The following is a 19,430-nucleotide window of genomic DNA, read 5'->3' as shown; positions in this document are numbered from 1 at the left end:
CAGTGGGGAGGATGAATTTGATGGCGCCCAGAATGGAGGTGGAAAAACCAGTTAGGAGTCCTCTGGAGTAATTTAGTTTAAAAAATATCTGCGGGGACATAAGTAAGAAGAGTGTAATGGCAGCAGACTGTGGAGTAGATGGTTTCAGTAAAGAGGCTTGAGCTGAAGCTATAGATTTGAGGATCAACATTTTAAGTGGTAGGTGAGCTATGGGAGATATGATCTGGCAGGGAGAAAGGACAGTGCAAAGAGAAGAAAGCCAGGAGCAAGCTCTGTGTGACTCTAGTGTTCAGAGGCAGGAAAAGTGGATAAACTCCTGAAGGAGATGGAGGAGGGATCATGAGAAAGATGAAGAGAACTCATGAGAATGAGGTGTCAGCTTCAAAAAGAGGGTAGAATACAGCACCAGGAATGAGTATGTGTTACATCTGGCAATCAGGCTTCTGGTTGATCTTTGCCATAATTACTCAATAGAGTGGTGGCATGGAAGCCACATTTTAGAGGGTTATGGATTAACCAGAGATAAGAAAATAAAGATAGCAAGCATAGACTACTTTTTTCCCCAAGAAGGTTGGACATGAATAAAAGGGGAATAAGGTAGTAAATAGGCTTTGTTATTGTTGTTACTACTTTTAACAGTAAAAGATTATTGAAAGATTGTTTTTAATGTGATGCAGAAAGTCATGAAATAGAAGAAATCAAGAAATTTTAAGAAATGGAAGAATTTAAGAATGGAAGCAATAGAAGAACCAAGAGTAAGTTCCTTAAGAGGGCGAGAGTACAGGCAGGACCCCAGCCCTGGCCAGGGAATCCACCTCAAGAGAGACAGGGACAAGGAAGGGCAGAGTTGGGAATACCAGTGAGTTTGGGAAATTAATGTTCCCATTTATAGCCCCTATTTTCTCTGTGAAATCATTACTGAAAATAAGAATGAAGTTGATGAGCAGAGTGGTTATAGGGAGAGCAAAGGAGAGAGAGAGCGAGCTGGAAAGGTAGGAGCTTGTGATAGAATATTAGGTATAAAGAAGAACTGTCCCCTCACTTCCTTCTCGATAGTACTCTTCATACCTCACTCATAAAGTAGGAACTTTCACCAACTTCTGCCCTCTTGGGGAAGTCCTATGGAAGAAGCTTCTATTATTTTCTCCAGCTCACAGTAAAAAAAGGGGGTGGGGTGGGGGGAGACGTGTTGATTGATAAGATGGTGAGCACCTGTCATGCATCAGTCCTCAGCTCTCTGTTGGGTAGGGTGGGTACACTATGTCATTGCTCACATGTGGGTCTCTGACTTTTACTGGTTTACATTCCTACAGATGTAAGGCAAGCCAAAATACTCTGTATTGCTCATCGGTGCATATCTAACTCTCTCCAACACTGCAGGCTTTACGGTTTACTATTGGAAGAGGAAGTAACAAGAGGCTCCCATTTCAGCAGCAAGTCCCAGACACATTTTCTGATCTAGGTTTATCAGCAGCAAAGCGGATACTAAATTTCAATCCTCATCTAAGCTCTTCTACTAATTTTCTAACTGACTTAAAACCTAGAGAGGTTGGGAAGGGAAAACCCTAGATTTAGAGTCTTAAATTTCTGAAGGATCGCCTGGTAAAACATTTGTCAATGATGACAAGGACCAGAAGAGGTCATGGAAGTATGATGCTAGTACGGAATGAATAGAGAGCCACTGGAGTCAAAGATCTCAAAGTAGCTGCTGGGTGTTGGACATGATCTCTACATGGATCTCTACTGATATCATCCAAGTTGAAGGTGAATTTAGGATGAAGAAGAAAAATGTAAGGAATGTCCTAAATATCTTGACAAATGCAAAGGAGTGACCAGGATGTGATGGTGATGGTGAATAGAAGGGAAATGCAGAGCTTGTACCACTGGGGCCTTAACTGAAGACTTTTATAGGAAGTTGAAGGCATGATGTTTGGAAGCCACAAAAGGAGAAGTAGGCAGATGTCAACCTGGATCCAGGTACTTAGATTCTTTGGGTTTGAGCCAGTAAATATCCTTCACTGAAAAGAGCTGCAGGGTAAGCAATAATCTCCAGGAGAAAACAAGGTTTTAGTTAAGACAAAACATACAATGGTTTACGAAGACAGTACAGATATACAACTACCACTGATCCAGAGAGCATAATGGAAAGAGAGGTTCAAAGGATAGAGAGCAAAGAATAGAAGCCAAAAAGTGTCCAGGAACAAGCTGTCTCTTCCCATGCCATCGAGACTGACTGTTGGCTTTCCTGCAAGTTGGATACAATGGAAAACGATAAAAAAAAAAAAAAAAAGATTCATACATCCCATAAACACTCTATATAACTTAAAACATAAATGTACACACATGTGGCAATCTTCTGATGTAAGGCCAAGGCCTATTCTCTGCATATGGATCTGCTGATTGGAGTTATGCATCTTCTGTCTTACATAAACCACATCCCTCATCTATGATTTCCAGTTTGGCTTTCTTTAAAGTAGCAGGAGAACCTGAAGACACTTGTGAAATAATCTGGACGCAGAGCCCATCTAGATTTTTATAACTCCCCCACCTTCTTTCAGCATTGTCCTGCCTACACCTAGCCAACAGCAAAGCTTTTATAGCTAGCGTTTATCAAGCCTTTCCAAAGTTGTGTTTATAGGAACAAAACTCAAAGTCTTTTCTGTATTTGATCAATTCATTTACTCTTCATTTAAATTACATGATTAAAATGAGAAGTGTAACTGGCTAAACAGGCTTGAGGTCAGACACAACACAGTGGATCCTTGGAAAGAAGACAGTTTTACTGGTGGGAACAGGAGATCATGGGCAATCTAAAGAGGGGTTTTGGGCTGAGAGTGGCAATCATGTGGTTGATAGAGAAGGCAGCATCAGTTAATTCAGTGTCACTTATGAGGCGGCCAATCAGGAGAGCTTTAACTACACAGGTGGCAAGACTGACTGCATGTTGAAGTATAGACAAGGACAAGAGGAATGCGTAGTATTATCAATGGGCTTCCAATGGGCTTCCAGTTTTCAAATGGAGAGCTGGTATAAAGTTTGGCTTTTTTTCTTCTCCACGTACGTCCTCTTCCCTTTCCTCAGTCCCTTAAGTCCTATGGCTTTCCCCGTTTTGGAGAAAAGGAAGTAGGATATTAAGGAACAATGTGGAAGAATAGCAAGAGGTCTAGAGAAAAAGTCTAAATCTCAGAGCCACTTCTGGGCCCCAAGCTACTCCCCCCTTTTCTCCTTTTCTTCTAGCATTGGCATCCAGGGATTCAGCTGGTCCTCCTCTTTCCCTACTTACATCTTTCTTCATCCGAATTTTTGTCAGGTAACTAGAAACCAAATTCATATTCATCTACGGTCTCTGTCCCTCTCATCCCCTCTCTCTTCCCACTGGTTGTTCAGGGAGGGTACTCATAGTAACCATACAGAAAGGGAAGGGAACTCTCTATACTTTGAAGAAATTATCATAAGTACCAGTGTTAACTGCCACGGGGCCAGGCCTGCCCTACCCTAATCATCATCTCTAACTCCCTTACATTTTCTAACACAAGGTACCCCTTTCATGCTCTCATGGAATGGATGGAATCCAGCACAATTCCTCCACGTTCCTCAGTGAGGAGTCCCCTGGCGAAGAGTGTCTCCCTCACCATTCTACATCATAGATTCAATAAATATCACAAGGTAGAGAATATTGGATGCTACTAAAATGGCCATTTATAGATTAGCCACCATTTACTGAGCACTTGCTATGGTTAATCAATGTGCAAAGTGCCCCATGGGTTTGAGGCATCATCTTGTTTAATTCTCACGGAGGTGGTAGTATTATTATCATCACCCTCATTTCACAAATAAATTAACAAGACTATAAGGGATTAAGTATGATACTCAAGGTCACATAGAAAGTAAATAGCAGAGCCAGGATCTGAATCTAGGCACCTGGACCTCAGAGCCTAAGGTCTTAACTACTATGCCACATTGCTGCTTCCCAGAATGTCCAGGTTCAAGTGGTATTCATTTACAATTTAGAAGAATTTTTTCATTGATATACACAATGTCAATAATTCCCTTCCCTGGCATTATCCCCATCTACACACGGTAAGAAAAATTAGAGCATTCACCTAATTATTCTAAAGTGATGTTTACCTGTTTAAGACAACGAGGAAAAAAATAGCTGACTTAAATATACTCTTCCTGGCTTCGGCAACCCTATCGGACATGGGTGATAGAAGACAATATCTCTGCCAATCAATCATGAAAGCAATTCCCACTCAGTACTTTTCACATTCCTTCCTCTTGGACAAACACAACGAAGTGAGGGTCAGGAAAAGAGAGGCACGTAGCAGGATAGGAAAGATGGGTAAACCAAATAGTTACTTGTTGGAAAGTTAAATAATTCAAACTTACTTTTTTGGTACACTTCTTGACGGTATTGATTAATTCTTGTATTACCAGATCTACACTCTTCAAGGATGGTCCTTTAAGCTTTACAATTTGTTTTTTGACTATTGCTTCAAATGCCATGTCTGGAGTAAACAACCCCGTCCTGAATGTAAGGAATAAAGCAGCACATTAGATTTTTTAAATTGAGTAATATCCAGTACTTTTTTGAAAAAGGTTTCAATTGGCATGCCACCTAAAGCAAGCATGTAATGTCCAAGCTTGAAAGTTACATAGTGATTTATTCTATAGACAGTATCATTTGTAATAACATGTTCAATACTACAATTCCTTAATAAATCCCAATCTATAGATGACTAGCATTACCTAAAAACAGTTTCCAAAATGTTTTCATGGACTCTAATAATACGACTTCTAACTAACACTTGACTGTAATTTGTCTCATCTCACAGTTTCACAAAAATAAAAAGCACTGCTACAATCAAAATGGTCCTAAATTTACATTTCTATTCCTAAAGTATTCCAAAAGCAACCCTCTCTTGCCCTTCAGAGAGCAGAAAATAATCCTCACTTTGTGAACGCTGAAGTGGTAGCGTTCCTGACTATGCAATCTATTCTTCCTAGGAGAGCTGTATTATAGTGAGCTCAGTGGTTCCCAGTCTGAGGTCCCGGGGTGCTAGAGGAAAAGGAAGACAGTTAAGTGGAACTAACTTTGGGACACAGAATGCCTAAATCATGAATTTACAAAAATAACAAACAATAACCAAAATAGCAAGTATCTTTTCACTTAGCTGGAATTAATTCAAATTGGTGTCCTAACAATGCTTTTCTCATGCTCGTCTCACTTCTTCTTTAACTTCTCCTCCTTGACCACTCAGTTCTGTGGTACCTCTTTTGGGAAATTTAACACTTCCCCTTACAGCAGCTTTATACTGCCCCTCCTAACCATTTACTTAGCACCCTATGTTTGCCTCTATTTCTAACTGTAGTGATCATACTATACAATAATTTGAAATCTCTCCACGTTGGACATAGAATAAAATCCACACCGTTTGGTCTAATATTAAACATTTCCCCCGTCTGACCCTGATTTTCCATTGCAGTTATTTGCCTCCACCCTTTCATGCACCCTAGGTTCCAGCCAAACCCAACCATTTGCCTTTCCACAAACATAATCATACCAACGTTTCCTGTCTTTGCCTTCGTCCGTGATGTTCATTTCACCCTCCCCACAATTTCAGCCTGTCCCGAATCCCACCTGTGCTTCAAAGCCCAGATCAAAAGCAACCACTTCCTACAGCTCGCCTTCTCCAGTCCTTCCACTGACAAGGCCTTCCTTCTCTGAACCCCAGCATCCCATTTGGCACTGCAGTGGTCTGAGCACACACAGTCCCATTACCACACGGGTAGGCAGGGCATTAATGCATTTATCTTTGTTTGCCCCACAAGGGCTGTCTTCTTCCCTTGCTCGCCATCGGCACACGGCGCTTGCAGAACAAAGAAGGACCCACAGGTCTGCAGTGGACAAAGATGGCTTCTATTCAAATGTCTAACAGAATCAACTGGAAACAAAACTTGTCAAATGAAGTGTATTTAAGAGGCTAAATAATCATGCCATCAGTGTGTCTTATTCTCAGGACACTGTGTACTTCTTATCATCCTATAGGCAAATTAACTCCAGAATAATAACAATCTCTCCTTTTGGTATGTAAATAAATCAGAAATTTTCAAAACGGAATTACTGAGCTTTTGCAGTTACATTCAACAGAAATGTATGTGGTAAGGAGTTTGGGGGTTTTCGTTTTGTTTTATTTATTTTGAGAGAGACAGAGCACATGCGTGCACACAGGGGAGGGGAAGAGAGAGACAGACAGACAGACAGACAGACAGACACTGTCCCAAGTGGGCTCCACGCTGAAAGCGCAGAGCCCAACATAGGGCTCAGTCTCACTACCATGAGATCATGGATGACCTGAGCCGAAATCAAGAGCTGGACACTTAACCAACCGAGCCACCCAGGCGCCCCTGGTAAGGAGTTTTAAAAGCCAAGTAAAAGTCCTATGTCTTGCTTTTACAGTAAAGTAAGTATAAAGATACTTCATGACCCAAAACATGTGATTTGGTTTCACTGCACCTAGCAGATTGACATTTTCGGATACCAGCTCTGCCCAGCTCAAGAGTAAGACATAGTTTCTATACCAAATGCATTCTAGATTTGAGGGAGACAGAATAGAGTTAATAGGGAACTTAGAAATCCTGTTGATAGTAACAGAAAAATACTGGATTTGGTTATAGAATGTTTTCTCCCTTTTACTTTGTGAATGCATATTTACCTATCCTATTTGCAACTTTTAGAGCAGATGTCTGAATTTTAAAATGATAAATAATTCAAATGTCATAACTCCTTTTACATGTACACTCAGCGTCAAGCTTTGACCTCTCAGGCTCTGTTCCCAAAATAGTCTCAACTCAGCCCTGTGGCAGAAGCTGAGATACAGCTGCCAATAGACAGGGGACACCTGCTTCACAGGAGATAATCTATGAAGTAGGCGTCCTAAGTTCAATACCTTAAATTCAGGACACTTACTATATGTGCCATTAAATTTTGTTTAGCCTTCTGTACATAAACTCAAGAAAGGTGTGTTTTGAGTTTCTTTAAAGAAACTAAATGAGAATAATCCCGTTGCATACGAGGGAAACTTCCACACAAGGTACAAGCTCTACTCCCAGCCTCAGATCCCACCATGCTCCTGTCTACATCCCTGACTCCAGTCAAAACGCAGGCCCTCTGCTCCATAACTCCACACTGCGCTTTACCACCTCTATGCCTCTGTTCACAATACTCCTCCCACTTTCAGTACTTTCTTTAATCCTCCTGCCTCGACAACCTCCATACTCTCAGGTTTTACACACACTCACGTGTAAACACACAGCACACTGTTGCCTGTTGAAATCATTCTTGTTCTCTAAACAGGCAAGGTTCCACTCAAAAGTCACCACTCTTCATTAATCTTTCCCAATCTTACTCTACAGCTCCAGCCGAAATGTATCTGTCCTGTTTCTGTGTACCTAACGATTACTTCTGAGCATGTCAGGACTCCTTCCCCAACATGCCAGGCTCTGGAGAACAAGATCTTGCTCGGTAAAATCCCTGTGCAGAGCACAGTGCTGTGAGTGCAGAAAGCGTTTCTGCTTTTTTAACTAAAAAGTCTTCTTTTGTGAGTATGACAATACAGGAAATTAGCACGAAACTCAAACTAGAGTGTCTTATTTCTTACTCCCACCTCTGTATTCTACTCTGCTCAGATGATGAAAAGCCTACTTCGCTAGCCATTTATAAACATTAATTTTCTCTTAGTAGCTTGAACTGAAGACAAGGGAAATGTGAATTACTTGCCTGATACCATGTATGTTTTTGATTGCATAGCTTATTTCTCTTCGTAATTCTTTCTCATTGAACTCCATCTGCAGAAGCAAAATGAGCCACAGTTAAAACACTTAATTCCTTTGAATAATAATATTGTTGAATATTAAAATATGAGGATAACTTGACTTAGTTATTAATAAATGGATACTATGTCTTTCCTAACCTAAACCCAGATGGTCAAAACATCTGTTTATATAAAGTTCAAGGCAACGTAGAACATTGGAGATTTCTGAGAGTTTTAGTGCAGTGGATTTTAACTCTCTTATAGATAGGAGTACTATGCATAAAAGATGCCTTCTGCACATAAATCTGGCCATTCATTTGAAATATACAATACTTCATTCTTTTGCTGAATGTAGTAAATGTATTCACAGACAAATGCATAAATAAGTGTCACCTGACATGCAACAGCAGTCCAGCTGTGCTGAGATTAACAATGGCTGTCTTTTCTCCCTGGCCATTTTAACCACCTGCATTCAAGGCCTCTTTACAAGAGGAAATTAATAATATTTTACCAATCCAATGCAGGACAGATTGCTGCATAAAATTTCCCAGAAGCTTTAGGTACTTTAAATTTACTTGGAATTAGGATCAAAGTGTCATGGAGCTTAGCCCTAAAAGGGATATCAGAGCACATTTGCTTCAGCCTTTTACTTCTCAGATTTAGCTTCTCCAGCCTGTCTATCCATTTCCCCCCTCACACTTTATACCACAGAACGATCAATTGCTTTAGCTCCCTACCCACACCCGGTGGCCCACAGCTCAGCCTTTACCGTTCCTCCCTTCTGTCTGGAACAATTCCAGCCCCGAACCTTCTCCTGCTTCACTAGTTGCTCATCCTCCTAAACTCAGCTCAGAAGCCAGGCTCCGTCATGCACTCACGCAGGGATTCAGGTCCGTAGGCTGTGTTTCCATAGCACCTTGTACTGAAGTTTATCACTTTACTTAGCACATTTTAACGAAACTATTTACCCATTTCCCTCCCACACCAAGATATAAGCACCCTCTTCTGTATGTGAAGCAAGGAGCATAGTCTCTAAAACTATCCAGCTGCCTATTGGGCAATCCAAACTAAACATATCCAAAATAAAATTCTTGGTTCATACCTCTACACAAACTCAGCTTTTATTCAGTTTCCCTCATCAGATGGGCACTAACATTTGCTGTTGTGCAAGCCAAAACCTTAGGGGTCATCCTGAATCTTCTCTTTCTTGCATCCCCCATATCAATCCAAGCCCTACTGACCCTACCACCAAAATCACAAATCCATCCACTTCTCTCTATCCTCTCTTCTGGAGCATTTTGACTATGAAGCTAAGAAGATTAAGTTTCAGGGCTTGTCTCTTGCATAAGCACCTTCCAAGACCCTGTGCCTGTGTATTTATAATTTTGTATTCTTCTTCTTCAACATCCCCCCCAAAAAAAACTGTATAAACGTTAGGCCCCACAGAAAGTGGATTCCTCTCGCTCTGGCCGTACTGGTGAACTTACCTTGTCTCCCTGAATCAACTCCTGCCCCTTTACAATCCAGCCTGCAAAGCATTCCTTTCAAAACCATCAACCAAATAGGGTCACACCTTTTCTTAAAACTCTCCCCTAATTTCTCACTGTTAAATGTAAATGCCTCACTGCAACCTGGAAGGCCCTACATAAACTGGGAGCTTCCTTCCTCTGAATCCGTGGCATACCCGCTCCCCTTCCTCAGCTCTGCCCGAGCTTCATCTATCCCTTACCCACTGTACAGAAGCTTGCTTTAGGGCCTCACCCTCGGCTGCTTGCCTTGAATGACCCTCTTCCCCGAGATCCTTACAGCTGACCTCTTCATGCCATTCTGATCATGCTTTCAGTGTCCCCTACTCAGAGAGACCTTGCCTGAAACATCCCATCAAAAGTGGCTCACCCAACCCTTCTCTCTAACATTATGTTACATAATAACACTTGATGTTTTCTTACCTTGCCTATCTGTAAAAATTTTCTGCCACTCCCCACTAGACAGTGCCTCTGTCTTGATCACTGGCACTGAAAATTTTGGCACAGAATAGGTGCTCAAGAAATATTTTTAAATTAGACAACAAACAAATATCATAGGAACTCAATTAGTACTTGTTGAAATAAGTTGAAATGTTGCTAGATTCCATTAAATACAATCAGAACCATCAGTAAGAAAATACTTCTCTCCTAAATTTCATCACCTGAGTATGGAGATTTTTGTTCAAAAAAGCTCTCTTAGTCCCATATCACTCACATAACATTTTACGAATAGTTATATAGAATAGAACATGGAAACGAAATGAAGTGAAAGGGAAAAAAAATAATATTTGGTACAAACCTTTACTATCTCAAAAGGAAAGCGTTCATGGAAAATACGGTTAATTTTGGCCCCTCCTGAGAGCTCCAGCGTATCTACTTGATCCCCTGACCCTTCAATTCTCTTCTCGAAGTCCACAGCAAATTGCTGAACCATCCTATAATTGTAAAAGAGAAATAAATTCAAGTTAAAGTTATAAGGCTTTGCATTTCTCATTCCAATTTGCTGTGGTTATCCCTTAGAGTCCTTTTCCTAGTGTTCTTAGTGGCACCTACTGGCAGAATGATCCCTGCACTCAAAAATGTAACTATATGAAATACATGCTATCAAAATTTATTTTAGGTGTATAATTAAAATATATATCTTAAATATCTATGTCATTAGATGCATTCTGTCCAATTAGCTGAAATCATAAAATGGTATTTAAAAATACTTAAAATAAGTATACTTAAAATACTTAAAAATACTTAAAATAAGAATTTAAGTTAAACAATAAAACTTTGCACAGAAGAATCAAAATGAATCACACTCACCTAATGTCCTAACTGCTCCAGCTGAGCCCCTTCATTACTCTGTGAGCTGCTCTCTTCCCCGCCCCCAGGATCACAGACCTCTCGAAGCCAGAACAATGCAAATTTGTGACCACCATCCCCTCCACAACTAGCTCTAGCCTTGTTTTTCAATGATTCCCCACATTTTAGTAATAAAAGTAGAATTTCTGAAGTCATCACCCAAGATTCTCCGTGGTCTGACCCTGGAGCTCCATCTCTCACTACTAGTCCGCATTCACCTCTAAGCCAATCATAAAGAAGCAATTGGCAGCTGCCTACATGCACCACGTCTCTGTGCTTCTACACCTGTTTTCCTTTCGGCTCAGAATACCATTTTCTCTGCCACTTGCTTCCTTGCCTGGCTTGTTTTTCTGTCCCTCAAGACTCAGGTCAAGCATCATTGTTTAGGAAAACTTCCATGACCCTATCCACCACCCCTCCTCACTGCCATCAGACGAAGGGCCTCTCCTCTGTTTCTTCAGCTTATTTTCAGCATAGTGCTTAGCAGAGAACATCACCACTGTTCACTTATCAGTCTCTCTCCTAAGGGCAAGGACCATGCATTTATCTCTCCCTTCTCAATATATGAGAGGTACTCAATAACTTCAATGAAGGAATGAATTAAGGTGGTTGGTAAAAAACAAAGAAATATAGGGAGAAAATAACCACTTATATTTGTGATTACTAAATTTAGAAACTAATTTTGATATACTAGTACTACTTCCAAATTTAAAATTTCATAGGAAAAAATTCAAACCATCTAAAACTCGTACTTTTTATTCTCTTTTAACGAAATCCTGGATAAATTAAAATTGCAAATTATTCAGGCCAAAAAATTCAGAATGTAATTTGATGTAGCTATGTTTACACCATGCCAACATTGCCAATGTTAAGCTAATTTTTAACCACCTGAGAAGGTATAGACATGACACATGCACTGAAACCTTGGGAAATTTTAGAAAATTTACCTCTGGCCACTCCTTTCCTCATACCCTACACTCCAGCCCCTTGGCCCACTAAAACAAACCATACCGGAGTTCACACTGTTCTCTGGTCCTCCTCTTCCACCTGACAAACTCTTCCCATACATCAGTGTCTCATTAAAGTATCTTGTTCTCTGTGAACTCACAACCTTCCTCACCTGTAACTGCTTCCTCATCTGGGCTCCCTTAACATTTTATACTTACCAGAAACATGGCATTTATCAGATTTTAACACAGTTAGTTGCTTATAGATCTGTTTCCCTTTTTCTATTGTGGCCTCTTCTTGAGGGCAAAAGTCTTTCCAGTAGGTATCAGAGAATCAGACACCAAGTGAAACACAAAGAGATGAGAGGAAAGCAAGAAGAGAGGTAGGCAGAAAGGGGAGAATGAAAGGAGAAAGGGAGAGAGGAAGGAACTGATTAGCTCCCTACAAGGGAAGAATCTAGATGTAGAAAAGTCTGTAATCTGAGTCCAATGGAGTCAGAGGCAAGACCAGCATTTGTAAGGAGAATAGTTTCAGGTGGATGTTAAGATAATGACCTATGGCTTACACAGAAATAGCTTTCTTTTCTCTGTAACTTGAAGAGTTTTTATAGGAGCTTAACCAAAGCCAGGAATAAAAAAAAAAAAAAAAAAAAAAAAACAACTAGGAAAGAGTTGAATCCACTCTTTCCTCTGTATGATCCTATAATATTTTTAAATAGGGAAACATAGAATGTTGCATTAAAATTTTACTTAAATAATTTGAGCATTTAGAAATATCTCTACAAAGACAGGAATTATGTCATGAATTTTAAACATCAAATGAAGGGGGGGGTGTATCTTGATCAAGCCTGCACAGGAAGAAGGGGGCCATAAGAGGTGGCAAGCATTATCTTTGTAAATGGACTTAGGATGTTCTAGAATGTCAGCTGGGCAGGAAGTCTTCTGGTCGAGAGGAACCTGACCTAAGTTGCAGCACAGGAATAAAAAGGCAGGTGAGGCTAGGAAGGGCCAAAAAAGAGAATAAAGATAAAAGGCACAGGAGCTGACAATTCTCTCACAACTCTGCTGCACCACCTGAGACCTCTCAGGGATAAACCTAGTAATCCAAGGGTAAGATGGAAAGATCATGAAGGAGTAAAAAGATACTTGGCAGTTTTCACATTTGTATTTTTAAACAGCTACATTAAAATCATAACCGAAAAGGAAAAAGAAATCTAAATGTGCCCTTATTGTCCATACTTTATTATTAAAGCCTTAGTTCTCATTCCACTGAAAAATGCACACGGATAAATCACGTGAAATGACTAAAATAATAAAAAGATAATAAGTACGAGTGACATCAATAGAAACAGTTGTACAATACAAATGACATTTTCAACAAGACCTTTGTCCACTTCTAAAGACTAAGAGGAAAAATGCTGCTGAGTTATCATTATTGGTTTTACTCATTTTTGGAATCCAGTTATAAAAGTACAATGAAATTGGACATGGGGATGAATAATTGGTAAATTTATAGTAAGAGAGGAAGATCCACAATTATTCTTCAAGACCACATAAAAACCTAAGGCCCATTGTCTAACATGCACCAAGTGTCATATACTTGCTTCTTCTGTTACACCTAGAAAATAGCATGACAAACAGACTGAGGCAAGAGCAAACTGAAGAAATTAGTTTCAAATGCTGAACAAGGGAAGGGAAAGGTGACTCACTGCAACAACGCTTTGGTCTTCCTGGTGGGGTCTTCAGGCTTGAAGTTTTTATGGGCTTCCACTTCATGTTCAATGGAGAGCAACTGTCCCTGTAGTTTGTTCCTGAAGTTCGGCAGGGTATCTCGAATGTGGTTGGTAAGTTGCTAAATAAAACAAAACAAAATTGTACAGATATAACATATTAAAGATTAACTCATGAGATAAAAATTGACCTTTACTGTTTCCCTAATCATTCAAAACTTAGAAATCAATTACGTATATACACTTGAGACTAACTCTGTAGGTAAATAATGAGAAGAAGCTCCAGTTCTCTCCTCCATGGCCTCAAGGACATGCTCAAAATGCCTTCAGTTGGAGTCACTCACTTGGGCTACCTCTTTATGCCTGGAAACACCCTTGTTAAAATGCACACAATGTTAATAATGAGGCTGCCTAATAACATTTTTGCATGAATCAATATATCAGATGGAACCTTAAGTTAGAATTTAGTTAGAAATGAAGGAATTGGAGACTTCTAGGTGCTGCTGGATGTTTTCAGGACCATACTGATGGAACTCATAGGTACCTGTCAGTTGTTAACTTCTAAACTCTGCAGCTCAGACAGTGTTTCCTCTTGCCCTGCCTCTAGTGCCAGTGCAGTGGTGGGTGTTCAGGGGCTTCTGCCTTTAGCGGTTTGCATATTAAAGCTCCATGACTAGCAAAGGAAAGCTCTCTCTGTTGCTGCTGCTGCTGCTATCTCTACCTAACCATCCACTTGGTTTCGCCGCTGAAGGTCATCTGCTGGCACCTCCAGCTCAGCAGGGTGAAAAATTCTCTGAGAGATTGTCTATGAGTACATGATTAACTAAGAAAAAAGCTTAATTAGGAAAAAAGAAAATTAATTAAGAAAAAAGGGCACCTGGGTGGTTAAGTCGGTTAAGCATCTAACTCTTAGATTTTGGCCCAGGTCATTATCTCATGGTCGTGAGATTAAGCCCCACATGGGGCTCTGTGCTGGGTGTGGGGCCTGCTTAAGATTCTCTCTTCCTTTTCCTCTCCCCTTCCCCCACTCATGTGCACCCACGTTCGCTCACTCTCTCTCTCTCAAAAAAAAAAAAATGTGGGGTATAAACCCAGATTGGCTAGCTCTCTGCCTCATGTTCTTTCTATTACAATGCAGTTAAGCAAAACTCTGAATTAAAAGAAAAGAAAAAAAGATAATCTTCTTGAATCAGTTAATAAACTTGGAATTAAAAGAAAAAGAGAATGTAAACTTCACAGAAATGCAGGAAAAAGACTAATAAATTAAAAGTAAGAGGAATTGGGGAGCCTGGGTGGCTCAGTCAGTTGGGTGTCCAATTTTGGCTCAGGTTATGATTTCACATTTTGTGAGTTTGAGCCCCACTTTGGGCTCTCTGCGAGGAGCCTGCTTTGGCCCCTCTGTCTCCCTCTCTTTCTGCCTTGCCTCTCTCTCTTTTTCTCTCAAAAAAAAAAAAAAAACAACATTAAAAAAAGTAAGGGGAATAAATATTCCCAGACTGACTGAAGAAACCATCTTAATCATTTGTTATGTTTATCTGAGGTTACTATACTTATTTAATTGTTGATAGTTCGTAACTATATTATACCTTTGTGCACAGTATGATGTATGTTATTACCCAGCATATGCTATTGTTATAGCTCTGAAGCAGAATGTAGAGGACTGCATTCCCAGTAGCAACATCACAAACCCCCAAGTCTAAGAGTAACAGTAACCATGAGAAACCAGTAGCCACCTGTCTGCCATGTGAGTGGTAAATGATAAAAACACATGGTTTCCACTTTTTGCTTCTTAGATATCTCAACAGCAAAGCAACACTGTGGACCACTCTTAGATTCCTAAAAAACTTCCTTCCTTGGCTTTTGTGGCCCTAGATCCTAACATTTATGGATGTACCTTCTCCATCTCCGTTGCCAAGTCATCTCCCTCCACCAGACCTGTAAATACCAACATTCCTCAAATCTGATTCCTAATCTTCTTTGTTCACACTCTGTTCTTTCCTAAAGGAATCTTATTCCACCCATAGCTTTAATAAATATCCAAACACCTGTGACTACCAAGGTGTTATCTACAGACCAGACTTTTTATTTTTGCTATAGGCATATGTATTAGACCATGGACTTTACTTCTCTTAGATGTGTCAATGACACCTCAACCCCAGCATGTCTGAAATCAAGCACGTAATCTTCCTTTCAGAGCTCTCCATCTTGGAGACATCATAACAACCTGGGAACTTGGAGGTTATCTTTGACTTCATCTCTCTATCACTCACCAAAGCTAATCTACCACCAAGTTCTTGATTTTCCTAAACATTTCTCAGTTCTGCTTTTTTCATCTTCACTGGCCCTAACCAAGACCAAGCTACTATCATTTCTCATTTTGACTCCTAACTTCTCATGTCTAGTCTTGATCTTCCTACCTGCAACTTCCATGATCATTGTTAATCCACAAATACAACTGTGTAATTTGCCTATTCAGATGTCTTAAATGACTCCCTACTGCTCTTAGGATAAGAACAAAAATCTTTAACTTGCCTACAAACATTACAGGATCCAGCCTCTGCCTACTTCTCCAAATTCATCTCTTATAACTCACTCCCTCATTCTCTGCCCTCCAGCCATAATGACATTCAATTCTTCAAAAGTGTCATGTTCTGTTCCAGTTTTTCACCATAGAAACTGTTCCCCAGGGCCCAAGGTACTGGTGCACACAGTGAATCAGCCATAAAAGTATCCTATTTTCAAACAGTTTGAAGATCCCTGAAGCAGTAAAAAAGAAGGTGATTATCCAAGAAATGAGAGATCTTCAGTACAAAATTCATTCAGTTTTCAGTCATCCAGAATCCAATTATGTCATAATTTAGGGAACATTTGTAAAACAAAATGGCCAATCATATTCTTTCTATTTTTCTAGTATTCACAACCTAATTTATTTCCAACCTTATCTTCCTAATCATCCTAATGATTTTTCTCTAAGATTTTTTTCAGTTTATTTGTGCTTTTCATAGACAAATCCAGGCATGACAGTAATAATCTAAAGAGAGTTTTACCAATACTAAATATATTTGTGGACTATTAGGGTTTTTGCATGACAAACTAATGTTCTTTCTCTAAAATACATTCATTCATATTTGTTAAATGACACAAGCACAGCACCACCTCATGGCTTCTAAATACTCATCTACCCGTAAGTAAAAAGCACAAATTTTACATTAGTCTATGTTATGTCACAAAAAATAGAAGTATACCATTGCCTGTTTTTTTTTTTTCCCAAAACTTGTTCAATTGTTTTGCCTAAATGGTTCAGGTCCAATGTCACAAGTAGCCTGCTATTGTGTTAGTCTCTACTGACACCTTCTAGGAGCAAACAATCAGAACATGCAATAATGACTTGATTAATTGACTGTTAAAACTCATAAATAAAAGTTAAAGCATATCTTATAATTCTGTTGGTGAGAACAGCTACTCACCATTTGGTCAAGGTAATCAAAACTCAGGGAGGAAGACCTGCACTCACTAAGGATGATGCTTAACTTCCCCAGGAGATGGAGAATATATGGGGAAAAAAAAGTAAAAAGTATGTACTGAGGTTTTATGGAAGAAGTATGTAAGTGCATGGAATGTTGGAAGATGGGGACCCAAGTCTATCTGTGCAGAAAAAGGGGTTAATCTGGAAAAACTTCTTAGATGAATGGAGATCAATGAGCTTACAAGGATTTCTAACTTAGGGAAATCTAAGCTAACTATTACATGTTGACATTTTGAAACCAGATCCCAACAAATCAACCTTTCAGAAATATACAAGTTTAATTTCTTAAGATAACTACATATTGTGAGTAAAATGGGCGCTGATGTATACCCTTGTTTACTGTTCCTAAATAAGTATATACTTCTGCTTTGAGCAGTATTATCTGAATAACATTAAAGCAGATTCTACTCACTGAGAACAGTAGGAGTGTGGAACTAAATATTCACATTCGTTTTTTAATTCATATCATTTAAGCTGAATGTTTTATTTTGGAAAAAAATGAATATTAAAATGAAATACGAATTATAATAGTGACTTACATATTTCATAATTGTTCTTGTTGCTTGAGAAAACATTTTTACCTGATTAAGGACCTTCTGCAGGTGTGGGGTCCCCATCCTATCAGCAATATGTCTGTAAGCTGGGTGTGAGAGGAAAAATTTCCTTTCCGCCAACATGGCAGCCTTAATGTCCTTCTTCCCATCTATGTCCTTCTGGCTTCTGTTTACCACCCCCACGTAACCTGAAACACAACACATACAATGGGGTTTGAAATACTTTTTGTTGTTTATTCTGGGAGGATTTCAAGGCTCTTGAAGAGGCTGAATAAGCCAGGCAAAATTATTTTTAAGGACTGAAGAATTGAACCCTTTACGAACTCAGTTTGAGACACCAGTGTTTAACAAAGGCTGATTCGTGTGGCTAATGATAATTTCTTAGCATTAACACAATAATGTCTTTTGCCCTTAAAAGCTCTGTACATTTTAATACAGTGTGTCTCTTAGCAGTTTTGTCATATGGCGGGCAAGTAAATAAGTCACACTTAAAACAGAACAGTATATATTTATGCAGTCTATGATGAATATTTATACCCCCCTTCAAACCCTTCCTTTTCCTGTTTTCCTATTCCTATTATTTTAAGAAATAGTTCTCCTATTGGATCATTTTTAATATATCACTTGGGAACATTATGCCACTCCATAAAAAGTATAACTAATCATGAATACATTATTCCTCACAACTGTGAAGGCATAAAGCCAAGCTTTGCATTGGTTTCCCAATCATTTCTCTGCTACATCATCAAAGCAAATCCTGTATAGGACACAGTACATTACCCCTGCGAAGAGGCAGAAGCTTGTTCTCCAGAACATCCCTGGCATCTGTTCCTTCATCCATAAGATCCAATTTGGTGATGACTCCAATGGTTCTTAAACCTGTATCACAAACCAACCCACTTTATTACACAGTATGCAGAAGACTAACAAATTTTAGAGACATATATGTCCCAAGACTAAATGCAAGGTACTCATATTTCTGGTCCTTTTCCTGTTCCTCTCTCTTATTTTGTTTTCTGATCCACTGCTATCCCAGTCTGGTAAATTTTGATGTGATGAGCAGGAGAGTTTTAAAATTACCCATCCAGGGGCACCTGGGTGGCTCAGTTGGTTAAGCATCCAACTCTTGGTTTGGGCTCAGGTCATGCATGATCTCACAGTTTGTGAGTTCGAGCCCTGAATAACAGGCTCTGCGCTGGTGGCACAAAGCTTGCTTGCGATTCTCTCTCTCTCTCTCTCTCTCTCTCTCTCTCTCTCTGTCTTCTTCTCTCTGCCCCTCCCTCTATCTCAAAAATAAATAAACATTTAAGATAAAATAAAATAAAACCACCCATTCATAATATCACCACAATAATTTTAAATATATGAGTTTATTTTTGTACCATGTATATATGGAAATTATACATTTAAAATTTTCCTCCAAGGTCCTGCACATGATATGGGTGCTTTAATTTTTTTATGTATTACTTTACTGAAAACAAACAAGTAGGGTACACATGGACCAATGAAGAGAGTGTATCATAAATCAAAGCTTATTATTGATCCATTTCTGAGCACTTGACACACAAATTATAAGAAAATTAGGTATAGGATAGTGTCATCACTAAAAATAAAGTTTCAAGTCTCACAGCATTCCCCGCTCCTCAGAAAAAAAAAAATATGACTTAACCGAAAGAAGACCAAACTAGGAATCCTGAGGCTTGGATTCTAGTCTCAAGGAAAGTCATTTAAGTCATTTAACTCTCTTCTCTGGGTCTCAGTTTTCTTCATCTATAATATAAAGAGTTGGAAACTACAATTTCCAAGGTATAGAATAAAATAATGTGGGGTGCCTGGGTGGCTCAGTCGGTTAAGCGGCCGACTTCAGCTCAGGTCATGATCTCGCGGTCCGTGAGGGCTGTGAGTTCGAGCCCTGCATCGGGCTCTGTGCTGACAGCTCAGAGCCTGGAGCCTGTTTCAGATTCTGTGTCTCCCTCTCTCTGA

The 19,430-nt window shown here is 39.5% G+C and overlaps 1 protein-coding gene across 10 annotated transcripts in view; it reads right to left on the bottom strand.

Annotated features, from left to right (window-relative positions):
- Window positions 1-19,430, bottom strand: part of DNM3 (dynamin 3) — a 575,498-nt gene that overhangs the window by 348,331 nt on the left and 207,737 nt on the right. For all 10 annotated transcript variants that reach the window (XM_058702389.1, XM_058702383.1, XM_058702380.1 and 7 more), the window contains exons 5-10: window positions 18,228-18,326; window positions 17,475-17,635; window positions 13,347-13,489; window positions 10,140-10,275; window positions 7,781-7,848; window positions 4,390-4,528 (exon numbers count right to left, since the gene is read on the bottom strand). In XM_058702389.1, coding sequence (XP_058558372.1) covers window positions 4,390-4,528; window positions 7,781-7,848; window positions 10,140-10,275; window positions 13,347-13,489; window positions 17,475-17,635; window positions 18,228-18,326 — 746 coding nt within the window. The remainder of the gene's footprint in view (window positions 1-4,389; window positions 4,529-7,780; window positions 7,849-10,139; window positions 10,276-13,346; window positions 13,490-17,474; window positions 17,636-18,227; window positions 18,327-19,430) is intronic.

Source organism: Neofelis nebulosa, chromosome 15 (assembly GCF_028018385.1).
Source record: "Neofelis nebulosa isolate mNeoNeb1 chromosome 15, mNeoNeb1.pri, whole genome shotgun sequence".
Lineage (NCBI taxonomy): Eukaryota > Metazoa > Chordata > Mammalia > Carnivora > Felidae > Neofelis > Neofelis nebulosa.
This window is presented reverse-complemented; position numbering and strand designations above follow the sequence as displayed.